At 40.3% G+C, this 17,634-nt stretch overlaps 1 protein-coding gene across 2 annotated transcripts in view; it reads right to left on the bottom strand.

Annotated features, from left to right (window-relative positions):
- Nucleotides 1-8,313: 8,313 nt before the first annotated feature.
- The window catches only part of VPS50 (VPS50 subunit of EARP/GARPII complex), a 98,613-nt gene continuing 89,292 nt past the window's right edge, over nucleotides 8,314-17,634 (bottom strand). For both annotated transcript variants that reach the window (XM_060248504.1, XM_060248506.1), the window contains 6 exons: nucleotides 15,574-15,722; nucleotides 14,195-14,291; nucleotides 13,891-14,049; nucleotides 12,748-12,869; nucleotides 11,702-11,891; nucleotides 8,314-9,009 (listed from right to left, as the gene is read on the bottom strand). In XM_060248504.1, the coding sequence (XP_060104487.1) occupies nucleotides 8,890-9,009; nucleotides 11,702-11,891; nucleotides 12,748-12,869; nucleotides 13,891-14,049; nucleotides 14,195-14,291; nucleotides 15,574-15,722 (837 nt within the window). In that variant the 3' untranslated portion in view covers nucleotides 8,314-8,889. The remainder of the gene's footprint in view (nucleotides 9,010-11,701; nucleotides 11,892-12,747; nucleotides 12,870-13,890; nucleotides 14,050-14,194; nucleotides 14,292-15,573; nucleotides 15,723-17,634) is intronic.

Raw genomic sequence — 17,634 nt, 5'->3', positions numbered from 1 at the left:
GATTGTTACATGAAGGGAAAAAGTTGTGATCTACTCTGATGTCACAAAAAAGGGCATTAACCCCATCCCCCCTCCTTTTTCTGCACTTCCCAAAGTTCATTCACTACTTCTCTTTTATTTGCACAGGCACAGATGGGTAAGATTGGTATTAGAACTGAACAGCAGCAAAACTGGTGGGATGTTTCAGGTTCTTTTTATGATATTCATCTTTTAAAAAATTATTTATTAAAAATTAGGTTCACAAAAAAGAGCAATCTAAAAGCAGAACTATTATAACATCAGGATAGTCATATTTTCTGACCAAGCAATTCTGACATTTTAAGGTGCTTTGTAGAATAAGAGGAATTTTGGACCAGAAGACAATTTCCTAAACACAATCTGTGCTCATAAAGTGCTGCTTCTACATTATGTTTGAAAGGGTTGAATTGGCTCCTGCAAATTGTTCTGGAAATAGTTAAATATTGAAAGAGAAACACCCTCTTCTCTTCTAAAACCCCCAATATACTAGAGCTAGAGATGACATGGAGAATGCTGGATTATCTGGGATTGAATCTGGGACCTTCTGCATGAAGAGCAGATGCTTTACTGCTGAGCCACAGCCCCACCCCACAATCAATTTCATGCTAGGATCTATTGAATAGTGTTTTTGGAAAGGAGGAAAAGCAGGGGACTTTGTGAAAGATGCCAGAGAGAAAAATGAATTTTGTAGATTGTACACAAAGCAAACCGGCCTGTTTCTTAGAAATATGGTAAAGTATCTGCTTTGTATGCAGAAAGTCCCAGGTTCAGTCCCCAGCAACCCCTGTGTTTGTTTGCTTTAAGTCAAGTAGTAGTTAATGTGGAAGACTTCTGCCTGAGATTCTGAGGAGCACCCGTCAGTCAGAGAAGACTAGTGAGTGACCTTGAGAGAACAACAGTCTGACTGTTTCATGTATTCAATAAGCAAGAACTTTGCAGTTGTCTTTGCAGACAGTTTATGGCACAAGAATCATTCACTCTGTACATTGCCAAATAAGTTGGAGTTTGACCCTCCAAACTATACTCATGAAATCTTAGTTGAGTCCCAATGCAGACTTTAAACACAAGGTTAATGTCATGACGACACAGATTTTCGTTTTTAAAAAAAGTTAATTCAAGCTTTTAGGGCTCAGGATGAAGATTTTAATAATGCACATAATTTACTTCTTTAAGGTGCAATGAATATTAAAAATTGGTCCTGATGAAATGAGGCCATGCAAATCAAACATCTGAATCTCTTTGCACCATCTATTTAAATCTAAGAAGCTCACCGAGTCAAATCAGGCTGTTAACTAAAGTCTAATTGCCAGAATCAGATGCTAGGGCAAGGAAAATGTTCACTTCTGGAAATAAATTGCAGAGGGATAACCATGTGACTAATAAAAAAGTGGATCTGCACCTCCATAGCAGAGCACTTTGTGTGTGCAGAGGATCAGATTCAAATTCTGCAGGAAAGCTGCAGGAGATTTTCACTGTCAGCCAAAATATATGTGCTGAGCTAAAGACCAAAGGACTTACTTGGGAAGCTACACAGCCATGTTGAACCTTAAAGATTAAAATTTACTATGGCATACACTTTTGTGGAATACAGCCTGTTTGATAAAATGGACTTTGGTTTATGAAACCACACACCATCATAAAACTGTTAGTCTTTAGGTGCCACAAGAGCTTTTGGAGTTCATTTTGAAGCACATTTTCCTGTAACAGTTATCTGAAAGAAAAGGGGAGGGGGGAGAGATTTAAAAAGATTCCAAGTGAATGTGCCCAAGCCCCTGGTTCTGCCAAAAGTGGCTCTGTGGATCTTGGGAAACCAAACCAGCATACTCAAACTACCCAAAATTCTTGTTGCTTTTATTCAAAATGCTTCTCTCTCCTGAGAGACAAGTATTCTGGAATTCCTAGAAGGGTACTTTTGCTTCTATTCCTGTGTTAGGAATGCTACCTAGATATAATGCAGGCCTCACTACCTCATACCTGGAGGACTACCTCACTAAGCATGCCTGGAGCAATGATAAAAGAATCATCACCATCAACAAAGCCTTATGTTGTAGCCAGTGCTAAAACAAAAAGATATACATCACTCCTTTTAGCATATTTACTGCAAAATGCATTGTTTGCCACAATGCTAGGAAGCTTGCAGGTGCTAAATAAAACTGTATTTATTTAACATATTTATACTCAGCTTTCACGAGGCAGCTAGAATTGCCAAAATAAAACCTTTGAGAATCATCTGATTCTTTTTGAAAAAATCCACAAGGTAAGATGCAATCCTAGTCAGTTCTACTCAGAAGCAAGACCCATGTTATCTAGTAGAGTTATCCATGTTATTCAGTTATCCTCAGGATTGCAGCCTACAGATCTGAGAACTGTAATTAAAACAAAGATCTTTTTCCTGACAGAACAGGGGTGGCCAAACTTGCTTAACATAAGTGTAACATAGGCCGTTTTCGCACTTAGCGTTTGCTCCCCTTATTCCGCGGCGCAATTATGTCCAGATCATTTTTCTCGTTTTCCCACTAGTGACTCTTTGCGGAGTCGCCTTCCCTGAAGCCCCGGCTCAAATCGTTTTCCCACTGGCATCGACTTGAGTTCGATGCCCTGTCAATCATTTTTTTTTTAAGCGCAAGTCTGGTTGCGTAATGACGTACTAACGTAACATCGAGCTGTTCCCTCCCCTTCTTTTCGTGGACAAACCGCATCATGTGTGCTGCTGCTGCTTATGGATTGGCTGCAGCTGTAGAATCCTCCACAGCCCTTTATGTATTAACAGAAGCATTCACAGTGGAGAATCCTAGCACTAGATTCCCCCCCCAAATTCTGAAGCACTAGATTCCCCCCCCCCCCAAATTTCCTCCGCTCTCTTTCCCCTCCCCGGCTGGCGCTTGCAACGGGGACCTGACTGATTCCTGCTGCCAGAGCTCCCCCCCCGCCCCATTCTCTCCTTCCCCTTCTGTGGCGCGTGTGAAGAGCGAGCTCGCGTCTATTTTCTAACCGAGCTGAATGTAGCCAGGGAGAAGAATGCAGGACTCCAACTTCCCATTTTATACATGGCGATTTTGTGCAGGTCCAGAAATCCTGGTGGCACAGCTGAGGGAGGCATTCCCTTTTTAAAACACACACACATGAACGCTTTGGCCCGCACCGGCACTAGATTCCCCCCCCCAACAATGTTCGTTTTCGCATTATCGAGATAACGCAACAGCGAAATAACGCAACTAAAGTCAATAAAAAAAAATTCTAACGAAACCAATTGAAGTGGCAATTGAGGCTATTCCAGGAGGGGTTTTTTTTCTATTTGTTAATTTCGAAATATCGCTATTACGCAAAACTGTGAAGTTTAAAAAAAAAATGGCCGTGCCGGCACTTTGGGGAAGCGCCGCGAAAGGCTGATGATTGGCCAAGGGGGTGGATGGGGTGGGAGGACGGAAAGGGAGAGGGTGCCGCCCACACAGCAGTCGATCCGGCGTGGATGGATTTCCCACTGCAAAGTCCGCGGAGTGGATCCGGTGTGGATCCGGAGGTTTTCAAAAACTCCAGCAGCATGCTGAAAAACATACTCCGGTGTAAAACCCCTGAAGCGCCGGAGCAAAGCGCGGCGCCGGAGCAACAGGTGCGAAATCCAGGAAAAGATCTGGAGGTAAATGGGGCGCTACGCCGGAGCAAAGGCTAGTGCGAAAACGGCCATAAAGTAACATGGCCAAACATTGCTTAACATAGAATAATGCCAGATATTTGAGAGCCACAAGACATGAACATCCAAAGTTCTGAGGGGCCACAAGGAAGGAAGGCAAATAGATTGGGGAAGGAGAGGTGGAAAGTAACTTTAAATGTATTCTTCAAGCCACTGGCTGGCTTGGCACACACACACACACACACACAATCACACATATATATATTCTAGTGTCTTAAGTGTAGTTGAAAGAATGAGACCTGGCACACACTTTTTTCTTTCTAATTCAAAAACCACTTTTAGTTACAATGACATAAATCACAGCTTTTATTTTGTAACATCGAATACTACAGAAGCAGAATTTTTTTAAAAAATATGTCTTGTGGTTTTTCTGTTCCAGATTGTTTAAAAATTCATAGTTCTCTTTGTTTTGGTTTCCAGTTCTGAGTGAAATGTTGACAAAAGAATCTCCTTGGTGCTGCTTCTGCACAACTGTGCCAAAAAGTGAAGGAACCGTTCCTGTATTAGTCACTTTCCCATTGGATTCTAGAACAACATTTTGGGCCTACTGAAGCCAAGGGCAACATTTCCACTAACATCTTGATTACCATCATCCTTGCTACATTTATGAACTTGGAGGCTTTTAACATGATCTTTGGGTGTACGGAGCTGCTGAAAATCTGCTCAGAATCATTTCCCACAAAACTGTGTAGGTCAGGGGTGTCAAATATACAGCCTGATGGTTGGAACCGGCCCATCCAGATCTCTTATCCAGTCTGCGAGCAACTAGGAGGGAAAAACAGCAGGCTGCTCAGGTGGGAGGGGGACTGGTGCAGTTGGTGAGGTGTGTGTGGTCACAGCTGTCAAGAAATAGAAAGAAAATGGCCAGATGATGGGCTAATAGACTGAGGTAAAATAGTGGGTGGGGATGGCAGCAAAGACAGAGAAAGAGGTCTGATGTTTCTTCCCTTCTGCCTTCTCTGTGGCTCAGTGAGGACTGGCAAAGCCACTACACGGAGGAGACAGAGCCAAGCAGCTGGTGCTGCCACCACCATGCCAACCAGCTTCATGTTTTTTTTTCAAGTGGCAACCATGAAGGGGCATATGGCATGGTAGTTTGTCAACGAAAGGACAGGGTTGGTGGAGAAAGGAGAATAAGGGCTGGTGCATGGATTGGGAGGCAACTGGGCTGTCTTGTATATGCCACTCTGAGGGGAAAGAAGTCTTAGCCTTGGAAGCAAGTGGAGTGAAGGGCTGCTCACTCAGCCTGGTTCACCTAACATGATTGTTGTTGGTGATGGGGATGGAATGGTAGAAGGGGGAGTCTGGTGCACCTCCTCAGAGGTAGGATGGCGGAACATAAAAAATATAGAGCAAGATGCAAATATCAATGCTAGCTGATAAGGCTAAGAAGTGTCTGTGCGTGTGCTGAAAAACTAAAATATTTACTTGCAAGATGACTCATCTAAAAGTTAACTAATTTCTGTGGAAATGTAATATACCCCTCCCTTTTATGGTAAGGCGCAGTACCCAAGTGTGAGAATGCACAGACACCTCAAAGAAGATCACTTCCTTTCACTGCTAGGAATCAATTGCTTTTGTTTGTATTTTTGACTAAAAATAATATTGCTAATTGGGTTTGCCAGCATCCTCATAAAGTTTGTATTTCTGGTACCTGGCATTGCATTTTAGGGCACAAATGGCCCAGAACAAAGTGCCATTTATGTCAGATCTGGACCTCATAACAAATGAGTTTGACATCTCTTATCTAGGTGGCAGCACAGATAGGACTGGATTTCTTGCAGATTATTATGTCATTCTAGATAAGCAAGTCCAGAAGTGTATTGAAAACACAAGTATCCACATCCAGGCAGAAAACAAGTTAGTACAGTAATTCTAAGCATGTTTTAGGCACCACAACATGACAAGTCATATGATCTGGCCTTCAGTCTCCACTGTTATAAAAAGAACCCCTGGAATTTAATTATGGGTAGTATATATTCTAATAGCTACGTGTGAATTCATCTGCAATCCTTATATCTGTGGATTGAGCCTACATGACAAGAAGATACGCTTTTTCTCCAAACTTGGGGGACTCTCTCAAGGTTGCAGAAAAAATTTAACCCTATGCTAAAAAGGGGAGAGGGGTGTTAAAAACCTCTAAAACAGTGCTGCTGGAGTTGGGTAGGGGAAGAGGACAGGGGGAAAGCAGTGCTGAAGAAATGGCGGTGTGAGAGGAATCCTTCTACCCACCCTGCCTCCAGCATTGCTGAAGTTTGACTGATCAGAAGCAGGGGGGGAAATGTTAAAAGGACCACTTCTGAATCTCCCACAATGGGGAGAGAAAAGAGGGGGGATGGAGGAAGGGAAGGAGATATTGCTTAAGAAGGGGTGGAATGGAAATTGTGAAAAGGTGGCAGGAATAAAGGGGGAAGATTATCTGAGAAGAGGTGGGTGAGAGATGATTGCCGGATAAGGGGTGGTGGGGGAGAGAGAAGAGGAATACTGACAAAGAAGGGGTAAAGGTAGAAAGCAGGGGGAAAGGTGAGGGAAGATTGATAGATAAGGTATGGGGGCAGAAAGAGAGGGGGGAATATAGAGAAGGGAAGGATGAAAATGTGGTGGAGATGCCTTCTCTCTGGAAGTTTCTTGCAAGTTCTCATTTGTTTTACATAATTTACTGATCAACCTATAAAACACCGTGTCAAATGTACAGAGGAACTTCCTAAAAATGGCGGCATCACAAGCAACCATTTGATTCCCTGTTGATAACTATTTATTAGACTAGAACTGCTAAAAAACCTGTTATTTTTTGTATTTAAATCCCAATCATTGTCTGGAGAGCCTAGAACCAGCTTTCATGTAGTTCTCATCTGGTTTCTCCTCTAAAACCTGTACAGCTGACATCTTAAGAATTAATAATAATGATAATTGTATGGCATTGTGTGTGGTATAGCTGGGAGATTGTAAGATTGTCTAGCAGTCTGAAATTCTAGTTCTTTTTGCGTTATACATGAGCTAGACATTTTTGGGGCTGAGAGAGATCTGAAAGGTCACCCAGCTGGCTTCATGTAGAGGAGGGCAGAATGCTTCCCAGTTCTTCAGATTAGAGTCCGTCGCTCTTAACCACTATACCACTTGGGCATCTTAATGAAATTCAATCCATTCATAAGCTACCATTCCACCATTGTCCCACAAGGCAGCATATATTTCACCACCTTGACAAAAATTAAACTAGGTTTATCAAAGCAAGTTGCAATACTACAGCTTAAGATACAAGATTTAAGCTTAAAGAACTGTAAGCAAAAGATGAAAGTAAAAAAAAAAACCCTTAAAATCAGAGTGGAACTAAACTCTTTCCCCCTCAAACACTGACCATTAGGTTTCTCAGAGTTTAGTAGCCGCTACCCTTTCTATTCCTGTTAAGGAACACTTTTTGCTAGGTGACAACTGGTATTTTAACTAGTGGGTGACTTGGGTAAATTGCAAGCATTTTCCTTTTTGTCTTTCTCCCCTTCTCCTAGTAATGGGGCACATGCATGTACATGTATTACATATAGAGAGAATCAATCACTACTACTATTATAGCTTGATTTTGCACTCTATTTCACTGAAGAGGGTGAGCAATTTTCTCCTTTCTTCTTCTTTGTTCTTTCAGTTATTCTGTTGAATTATGGAGAGTACAGGAAGAGCCAAGACAAAACCAGCTACAGTTCTTCAGAGGACAGGGCATTGTTCTTGAGTTCGTCTACATTCAGAGCCAGCCCTAGAGCATTTTGCACCCTAGGCAAAACTAACTTTGCACGCCTTTCTGCAGTGCCACACCAGAGAAGGGGTTTAAAGTTTAAATCCCCTTCTCTAGAGGCATGCAGCAGCAGCGGCCCAATCCCTCCATTCTATCCTATGGACCATAGGAAAGAATGGAGTTCATTCTATCCTATGAGCCCACAGAAAAGAATGGGGGGTGCAAAGGCAGGGAGAAAGCCCCCACCGTGTGTGCCTCTCAGGAGACTCCTGAGAGGTGCAGAGGGACTCAGAGAGGCAGCCACTGAGTAGCTGCCTCACCGAGTCACATGGGGAGTGCCCAATTTGGTGCCCCTAGTCTGCTGGCACCCTAAGTAACCACCTAGTTTGTTTAGTGGCAGGGCCGGCCCTGCCTACATTATACAGCCCCATACAGTGATTTTATAAGGAAGGATGCAGCACAGCCAAGCAATGCCATTGCCTCTAAAGCTATCTCTAACACCCTGACTCCAGTGGGGATTTCTGCCTTACTATCTACATTCTTATCATTCCAGCTGCATTCTACCTATTGTGATCTCTTGGTCAAGAGAGCCTTCTGTAGGGGATGCAGCAGCTACAGAAATTGTGGGTAATCTTCCAAGGGTACCTGTTCCTGGAGCTGAAATCATTAGTTTTGTGTACTTCATGATTTTGGTAAAGGAAAACCAGCTGCGTTTCAAAGCTGGGCAGCAGAATCCTGCTAGAACTACACAGATACACAGTGAGATCCACCAACTTATGGTGAACATTTTAATGTCACATACAGGCAGCGCATACATGGGAGTGCAAAAATGAATCAGAGAGTACATAAACAACCAAGAATGGCACACACACACACTACATGCTAGTGTACACTGTTTATTAACTTTTCCATAATTTGTGATCGATTCTTTCAACAAGACAAAATTCATTTTGGAAATGAACTTACATTTAAAAATACACCAAAAGGCAGTGAGGCTTAAACATGACAGTAATGTTTTGTTGATGTACGGACTCTTAAAGGACATGCACAGTTCATAATCTGAGGTCTCTGCACCAGGCTAGCTTTCTTTAGATTGGTTTGTAACAGGGGTTCTCAATGCTGAAGGAAAGTCTACTTAACCAGTAGTTCCTTCACAAAAATTAAAAACATAAAACCACCAACTAAATATATTAACTCAGTATATTTCCTTCTACATTTTTGATTTAGCCATATAATAATTAAGACAAATATACAACCAAAATGGTGCAATAGTGTCCTCTTGGCCACAAAAAAGAAGCAGGGGGAGAAAGAGACATTATAAAAATTGTATTTGAGAAGACCACACACTGATTTTGGAGTGTTTCCAAAGCCAACAGGAAAGGGACTCTCACATTGTCCATTAGCAGTCCTTTCACAGCTGGCCAAAATAATCACAAGAATGGAAACTTTGCTCTGATTATCTCTTAGGTCTATCTATGTCATCAATGGCCGCAACTAGTTTTTGTCTTGCTTTTTTATTGATGTGTGATCCCAGACAAACATTCACCAGATTATTCAATTGCTTGGTAGAATATTCCTGGCCAAAAAAGAAAAGAAATAAGTTTAGATTCAAGCAAAGAGTCTAGAAAAAAGACAGGGTCCAAATCCATTTTTCACCATACACAGAACCTGTCACTTCCTAAAGAAATACTAAATGCCACGTGTGGCTCCTATTTATAATCACAAAACTAAAAAGAGAGTGTTCTGCTACAAGTATGGAAGATTATAATGTAAGTTACTCAGTCAAGTGCTGGACAGAATACCATTTTACAAAAATTTAAATATCTTAAGGCACATCAAAATTTATTTTCCATTCTTTGGGGAAAAATATGAAACACTGGCTAAGATTGAAAATAACTGTGAAAACAGACACTTTAAAAATGCTGTTTCAACAAATCTGTTTTTAGGACTCCCGCTCATATTTCCGATTTTCCTTTAGCTAAAGAATTGGAGAACAAATTAGCAACATTATATCAGATCAAAAGAAACATAAAATTTTTAATTGCAAAACCCCCATAAAAGTTGGGAAAATGGTTAACTGCTATAAAAAAAACCAGCGAGGTGTGCCAGGAAACAGCTGCCTATTCAAACAGAGCTCTGCTGTTAGACACTGCCAGAACATCTGAATGATTAACAGAGGTAAAGACTAACAGCTTTTTAACATTTCTTTTTTGCTAGGAAGAATGGTGAAAATGTGAAAACTCCTATCCAAGAAAAGCAAAACCCTAGCTAGAGAGAAACATAGGGTGATCCAGAATTACAAATTCAGTGTGTCATTTTGGAAGTTTATAAATTGCAACCATCCATAGCTCCAACAAGCCCACGATGGCCCTAACTATGCCTTTAACTTCTATTGTTTACGAAATGCAACAGGCATGTATGGAATACATACCAAAACAACCACACACACACATTGGTATTTAGGTTCTGGCACAGGGTCTTAGCTGATTTATAGATGGTGTGATGTATATTTATTGTCTGTTTTTGAAGACTTCTTTAATATTCCAATTTCTTTTTCAAAAACTGGCAAACATAGGGAGTACAATTTGCAGCTTAAATTAGATTTGTTTTGTGTGTATGTCAGATGATTAGCTGGTGACCCTCTAGTGTCTGTGCACTTTCTTCCTCAGATGTCTCATCAAGTGAGAAAAACTAAACACAGCCCTGGCACATCCGATTCATTTTGTTTCCAGGGCTTCCAGATGCAGCATATGGTATTGCTCTCCAAACTATTGCCACCCAGAATGTTTCATCAGCTCACTGCTAATTGACAACAGTTCTATTGCATGATCAAAGGAACACAGAACGATCAGCCTCCAAGTTTGCCTATATGGCAAGAAGCCGTGATTACGGGAAAGTTTTCCTTTTGTTTTTCTTCACATTACTTTAAAAGCACCTTTTGATCAAATGGGTTCAAGCACTTATGTGGGCTAAGTTCAACAGGAAAGACTCCGCTGAAAGTCCACCCTGAACAGGAAGATGGTTTGATATAAGGAAAGCAGGGCCTTACTGGCTGTGGCCCCAGCCTCAAGATATGTACTTTCAAAAGAGACCTAAAAAGTTAAATTTAGCCATGTGGAAGACGGTATATGAAATGCCTTTTTATTAAGAAATTTGAAGGGATTTTATTGTGGCTTACCAAGGCAAATTAGTTTACTTATTGGTTTTGTATGTTTTCATATTAAAACTGTAATAGGGCTGTGTGACCCATTACAGGAAATTACTGTAACAGAATACTACGGAGTTAGTTTCTTACAGATAAATACATTTTCGCCCTAACTTTTTACTGTTAATTTGTATCAGCAATGTCAAAAATCTGAATATTGTTTAATAACATAACTGAAGATCCTCTATTTGTGACAAAACAACTAAAAAAAACATTGAATGGTTCCTAAAAGGCCTTTTCCCTAGCATCACAGATAGAAACAGCAGCAGGCGGGTTCTTGCTGTTCCCTAATTCAAAAGCAGCACCATAAACCCCTGGAGTTTATGGTAACGAAACCAATGCATTTCAGACATAAACACCTTATTTAGCAGCATGTGCTATTCTGGGAGACTAAACAAGCAACTCTACCACTGTAAAGCGCTATGAGAAAAGGGTTTTACACCGAACACATATTGGGGGTAAGTGAGGCAGATCTTGCTGGCAGCAAGCTAGTAGTAGCTGAGTTCCATTTCAGCAAAGATTATTTGCCTCTCCTTGCAGGTATTAAACTGGGGCCAAAAAGTTCAAGCTGAAGAGCAGGAGCCAAAGGGTTCTTGGCTACTAGTGCTAGGTTTGTGGTTCACAGCCTGGAGCTTGGGTCATCAATTAGGACCAGCCTGTGATGTGTTAAACTATATTATTCCTTTGAATTGGTAAACTACATTGGTAACTTTTGTTACCACTGATCTTCTTTGGGTCCCTTCAAGAGGAAAAAAAAAGCACTAAAATGCAGTAAATGAATAAAATTTCAATAAGTTATTTCCTGCAATGACTACTCCTCCCTGCTGCCTGAGAACCCAATATCACAGTGTCAGTACAATAGATATTTTAGACTGGAAATTATTGTATCTCTTGAAATTATAGGTTCAATCACACTCAGAATGGGAAATGGCTTCCACCTTCGTGACAATTTAAGTAAATGTGTGTGGGGGGGGGAGTGTTAAATTAGTGGGCTGTATTTTCAGCATCTTCTTCCCTTCTCTGCACTCCTATCCAGTTTGAGAAGCCAAAGATCAGTTCTTACCCTGTGCTCTTTGATCCAGCGTTCCATGTCATTTTCAGTCAGATAATATGCTTTGATGTAGGTCTCAACAAATTCCTTATCTGGAATTGGCCTGATATCCGTGAGCTTTTCCAGTTTCATTAAAAATTGCTGAAAGTCCAGCTGCATCAAGGCACGGCCCTCGTTGCTGCACTTCTTGACATTAGCATAACTAACAGATAAGCAAAATATTAGCGGATAAGCAACAGAAAGTCACATGCTCGAGCTTTCTTTGGCAATTGCCTTGATAATCCAATCAATTCCACAATTTACTCTAGTGTGTAGGGAGAAGTTAAATGGTGTTAGAGAAATCTCCATTTATTATTTGTGAGATATTTACAAAGCCAGGTCTACTGAACTGACCATAACGGGGGTGGGGGAAAGGTGGGCGCTTGTATATATTCTACTCGACAGATCAAACCAGACATGGAGAGGGAGGCCCATGACCGCTGCTTTCCCTAGTGCTGCAATCCCTTCCCTCTAAAGAGCTGTTTTGAAGGCTCTGTTTTGTTAAAGGGCAATCCTTATCTCTCATGTCATCTACACTGACTGCAATCAGTTTGGAACAGGCACGGTCTAGCTTTGAATGGGCATCAAGGAAATGAAGCTGGAATGTATCTAAACATCCTAAAATCCTACTAAATACTGCCTTGTGGATAAAAAGATGTGTGCTGATACATGAAGCAGCCTGAAGTGCTGTTGCAGCTGTTCCTCCACAGCAAAATTACAAGGGAAGAGCTTTCACTAATAAGGCAAAATCCTCATATACATGCAATAGTTATATGTTGAGGCTCAATTCGAGGATTCTCTCCCTCACCCCCATGTATCAGATGCTGAACAATCAACCGAAATATACATTGTAATTTTTATAGGTTGTGGACAGAACCATTGACCTTGAGGGGAAGAACAAACTATGATAATTTGACTAGTTAGATAATCTATATTTTATAACGCAAAGAAAGAACATGAATGAATCATGTGCAATAAGGTGTGCTTTGCCTCTGAAAAAAAGAGAATGGTGCCCCTACCCTTCTACAAGAGTTCGATTGGCTAGTCGTATACAGTGCTCCCAAAGAATATTTGACACTGGCAACGGAATACGGACTCTTCTTGATACTTCATTCAGCCTCCTGTTGAACTGTTCAAATTCCTAGGAATGTATAAAATGTATATTAGGTCAGTGCAACATAATGCACCTTCCTAGTAAATGGAAAAGCATAACTATGCATAAAGTACATAAAGCAAAATATTTATATAATTATACCTGCTACAAATATGTTGACTGCATCTCTCCTAATAAATCTACATTATTACTGAATTATCAGTGGGATATGCTAATCCCAAGTTTTTATGATGTTCACAAACTGCGTGCATGCATGCACATTGGAGCACACACACACACTGCTTATGCTACAGCTTGTGTATTTCAACACAAGGAACTTAGGTTCAGTTAAGCATTAAAATAGGAAGCATCAGCCTGGGATCATGGCCAAAAAGTAGTAGATTAAACTGACAAAAGTAATGCACACATCTGTGCAACTTGTCCAGGAAATTTAGCAAAAATAAAAAACCTTATAGAATTAACATTTGTAACTTAGTCTAGGAACTCTGGTGTTCTTTTTACAGGACCACAGAAACACATCATAAAATGGAAAATAAAAGGAAGGAAATTATACTACATTATTACTTAAGGTCAATCTGACCGGGTCCTGGCAAAGTTGACTATTTATCAAATTACATTTGGCTCTTTTTCTTTGTGCAGTGTTTCATATGATACATTTTTCAGATTTCAAAGAGTGCCAGACTCTAAAAATGTAATTGTGCAATAGAAAGTCCAACTCAAAATTTGAAGTGGACTCGTATGAAAAACAGATTTCAACATTCATGACTAGCCTGTCACTCACAAGTCAAACTACTATCTTTGATGTTCTCATTCATTATTCTGTTAAACTATTGCTAATCTTTTAGATGTAGTAATGGATAAACCAAACAGGTATATTTTTTCTGCCTCTAAGGCCTAACAATACAGCACCAAGCAGATGAGAAGAAAAAAATGTAGCTAATTTTCAATACAGTCATATGTAGAATTACTCCAGACTAAGTCTATTGATTTCAACTAACACTGCATAGAACCACACTACTTTAAACACTGCAGGGGGGGAAATATTTACCTTTAAAAGTGAATCTACATAAATATTGTGCTGGGACATGATTTCCTTCACATCCCATTTCACGTTGGCCATAAGGTGTAGCATCTGTTCATAATCAATTGCTTTAGCAGCTACGATCCAGTAAATAGGTTTACGCAACTCACTGGCTGTCGATACCGTCTAGAACAGGGTAAAAGATAATGTGTTTGTTTTAATCTAAATGATGCCATGAACAAATTGCACAAGATATTATCAGGATGTAGAGGAAAATGAATGATTCCTAAGCTTTGGAACTAAAACTGGGGATTTCGTGCATCATCCTGACCTGAGAGTAGAATTGCTGAAGAAAAGGTTTCTTGGCTGGAGGCATTACAGTATCGAGATGAGGCTGAAGGAACTCAAACTGCTCGGCTAAAAATACTCTGAGAAACAACACAGAAAATCCATTGTCACTGGGTGCAATCTTTCACAGGCCAACTCTCATGTGGCTGACAAACAAAAGAAAGACTTGGGCAGGGGGGGAGATAGCTTAAGCCCTTTTAGTACAGATTTGTATCAATATTTCATTCTGTAAATCCAATCCCCAAGAACTCCTTGTTAGTAATTATATTATTGCAAGAAACACAAACACACACGGGGAAACTTCCCAGTGGGGCCAGAGTGTTACCTTAGTTACAGAGGTATTATCTAATTATTTCTGAATTATAAAATCACCTCTTTTCCAAAACATACACACACACAAATCTAGACGATCTACAACCATGTATTGAAGGGGAGAGCTTATAAAACCAAGACAACTTTTTAAAAAAGAAAGGCAACAGCTGGCAATGTGAGCACACTGGCAGAGCAGTATATAAGGCCATGTAGTCTGCTATGAAAGAACCACACTAGGGTATTACCCATTACTCAAGACCTATAATAACTTTAAAGATTATTTCTCTTATCTAAATGCTGCTGCAAATGATGGCTAAATATTTGCAGACTTTTCTCAGTCTCTGGGAGTTTCTGCTAGTTTTGCTTTTTTTCTCCTAAGGATGCTTCTAAGTTAGAGGGACCCAAGGGTCCTAGAAATGCATCCAAGATGGAAGCATCAGCAAAAAGTCTATGAATCTCAGGTTAACCAAACAGGTGCATCTTCTGTGTTTTTCTTCTTTGCAGGTGCTCAGAGCCATTAGCTGCATCTGTGTATCAGGAGAGCAGCTCTTTTGGTTTTTTACTTTTTCCTTCTCCGGGCTCTTTTGGTTTTTTACTTTTTCCTTCTCCGGGCAAGGACTTGCATTTTGCCAGGAAACTTGGGGGCTTCACTTTATTTTGCACTCTGTAATCTTGTATCTTCTGCATCCATATGATTTTATACCATTATTCTGTTGCTTATCATCATGTAAGCAAATAATAACAATTAACTGTATTCTGGTGTTTGCATCTTCTCTCATTTAGGTTCAAACCCCTTTTCCTGCCAAATAAACCCTGGTTGATCCAAAACTTATTTGAGGCAAATATTACCCCTTAGCATAGTTACTTTTCATTGCACTGATGACAGTGGATCTTAGTTGCACATGGGGCAAAATTGATAGAAGACTTATCAGTACAGTAAATCTACCCAGTCTAAGTCTATTCAAAACTATTTAGCAGGCATTTATTAACCAAACCTGCCAACACCTTTCAATAAATGAAAAGAAACCTGGTTTACAAGTTTTAACGCACAAGGATTCTGTGGCCACCACTCTCTCTGCCAAGCCGTATAGAGTGCTGCCAGATGTTAGAATGACAAGGTGGCTGAGATGTGGGCTTGGAACTTTCTCCTTTCTTTCTTCAACACCAGTAAGAGTTCCAGTGGTATCAGAGGACATCTCCTGCAAAAAAGGAAATTTGCTGATGAGTCGAATTAGGGTGTCAGAAATTGTCAGGTCTCATTTCTATTAAGCTGAATTTCAAATGGAATAAAGACACTCTAGGGATCATGACCTACACAGTGCTACAGCCCCCATTTTAGGTTCCAGTGGACAGATTATCTAACACTAAGAACTCACACACTTCAGTGGGCTTCTAAGGCAGGGAGGCCAGAAATTTCAGAAGCATAATCACCTTACCTCCAGAGGTGGCAAAGTATGTTCACAGCTACAAGCAAAGATTAAGTTTATCCTACTTGACTCCAACCCTGCAGCTATTTTATGCATAACAAATGAATCCATTTTGTCTATGATTTTAAATTTTACCAGCACAAGCACAAAGAATATATATTATTTTAATAATAACCATACAGTTTTATTCAGTAGGATTTTCTATTTCAGTTGACTGCATTTAATATTATTCAAACAAATCCCTACAGGAAACCTCAGCTGAAGATGTGTCATGCACTAGCATACTCAGTTGGTTCCCAGTGCTCTGAGTAAGAAAAATAAGTTTTAAGAAGGAAGAAACTATTATCAGCAAGTAATAATAATATGATGATATTGGATTTATGTCCCATACTCTGAATCTATGTCCCTATACTCTGAATCTTAGAGTGGTCACAGTCTCCTTTACCTCCCCCACCCCCACCAACAGACACCCTTTGAGGTAGGTGGGGCTAAGAGAGCTCTTACAGCAGCTGCCCTTTCATGGACAACTCCTAAAAGAGCTATGGCTGACCCAAGGCCATTCCAGCAGGTGCAAGTGGAGGAGTGGGGAATCAAACCCTGTTCTCCCAGATAAGAGTCCACGCACTTAACCACTACATCAAATTGGTTCTCAATAAGAAATTGCCAAGGTAATAAAAACAAAAGCATTAGGAACAAATGAAGTTCTACCACAATATTTATAATACAGATGACCCAAAAGGTAATAGGACAATGTACAATGCAAAATCCTACCACACCATCCTATTGTGCATATCTGTATCTATAATTAATGGAACCCTAGTTAATATTCAGATCTCCAACACAGACTATTTTAAGGTATCCACACTGGATATGAACTTGCATCACACATCAACAGATGCTAGTTTTAAGCACCATTCTTGTCTTATGGGAAGGCTATGCCTGGATTCAAATTAGTTTCTCACATCAGGTATTTTTGCTGGTTTCTATGGCCTGCATTTATGACAGTCAGCTGCAATGTCCATGGATGTATGGAGAAAACAAGCACCATATGTTTGGGTAAGGCAACCCACACGATCAGTGAGATTTCATAAAATTTTACCAGGTACTGTGTCACCAGATTATCAGAATTAGTGGGAGAATAAGTATGTTGCTTCTATGCTCATTACAGAAAGCTAGACAGATTCACTGATTAGATAGATCCGTTGATAATGGCTATTAGCCATAGTAACTAATGGGACCTACACATTCAGAGGCCACAAATCTTTGAATACCAGTTCCAGGAAGCACCATCTATGCCCTGATATCAGCCCTCCAGAACAACTGGTTGGCCACCTGGTAAGACACGATGCTGGACTAAATGGACCACTGGTCTGATCCAGCAGGGCTCTTATATTCTTATGTGGAATTAAGCACACTCTAAGTACCATGGCAGTCCCAAACAAACCAATCACCCACCCCTAGATATGCATCAACAATAACTGACACCTAAGATCTCAGTAACTTAACTTCCAGTATTCTCAAAAGTAGTAAATATGTGCAACTTCTCTTCACAGCTCTATTTTAAGGAAAATTTATTACAGCAGATATCTCATCAGATACAATGCTGTGCAGTCTCTCCTGCACATTAACAAGATAGAAAGCTGTACCCTATAGAAACACTTTTTAAAAATCCAGTTTTGTTTGC

Source organism: Heteronotia binoei, chromosome 10 (genome assembly GCF_032191835.1).
Source record: "Heteronotia binoei isolate CCM8104 ecotype False Entrance Well chromosome 10, APGP_CSIRO_Hbin_v1, whole genome shotgun sequence".
Taxonomy (NCBI): domain Eukaryota; kingdom Metazoa; phylum Chordata; class Lepidosauria; order Squamata; family Gekkonidae; genus Heteronotia; species Heteronotia binoei.
The sequence above is the reverse complement of the archived record's forward strand: the minus strand, read 5'-3'. Positions and strand labels throughout refer to the sequence as shown.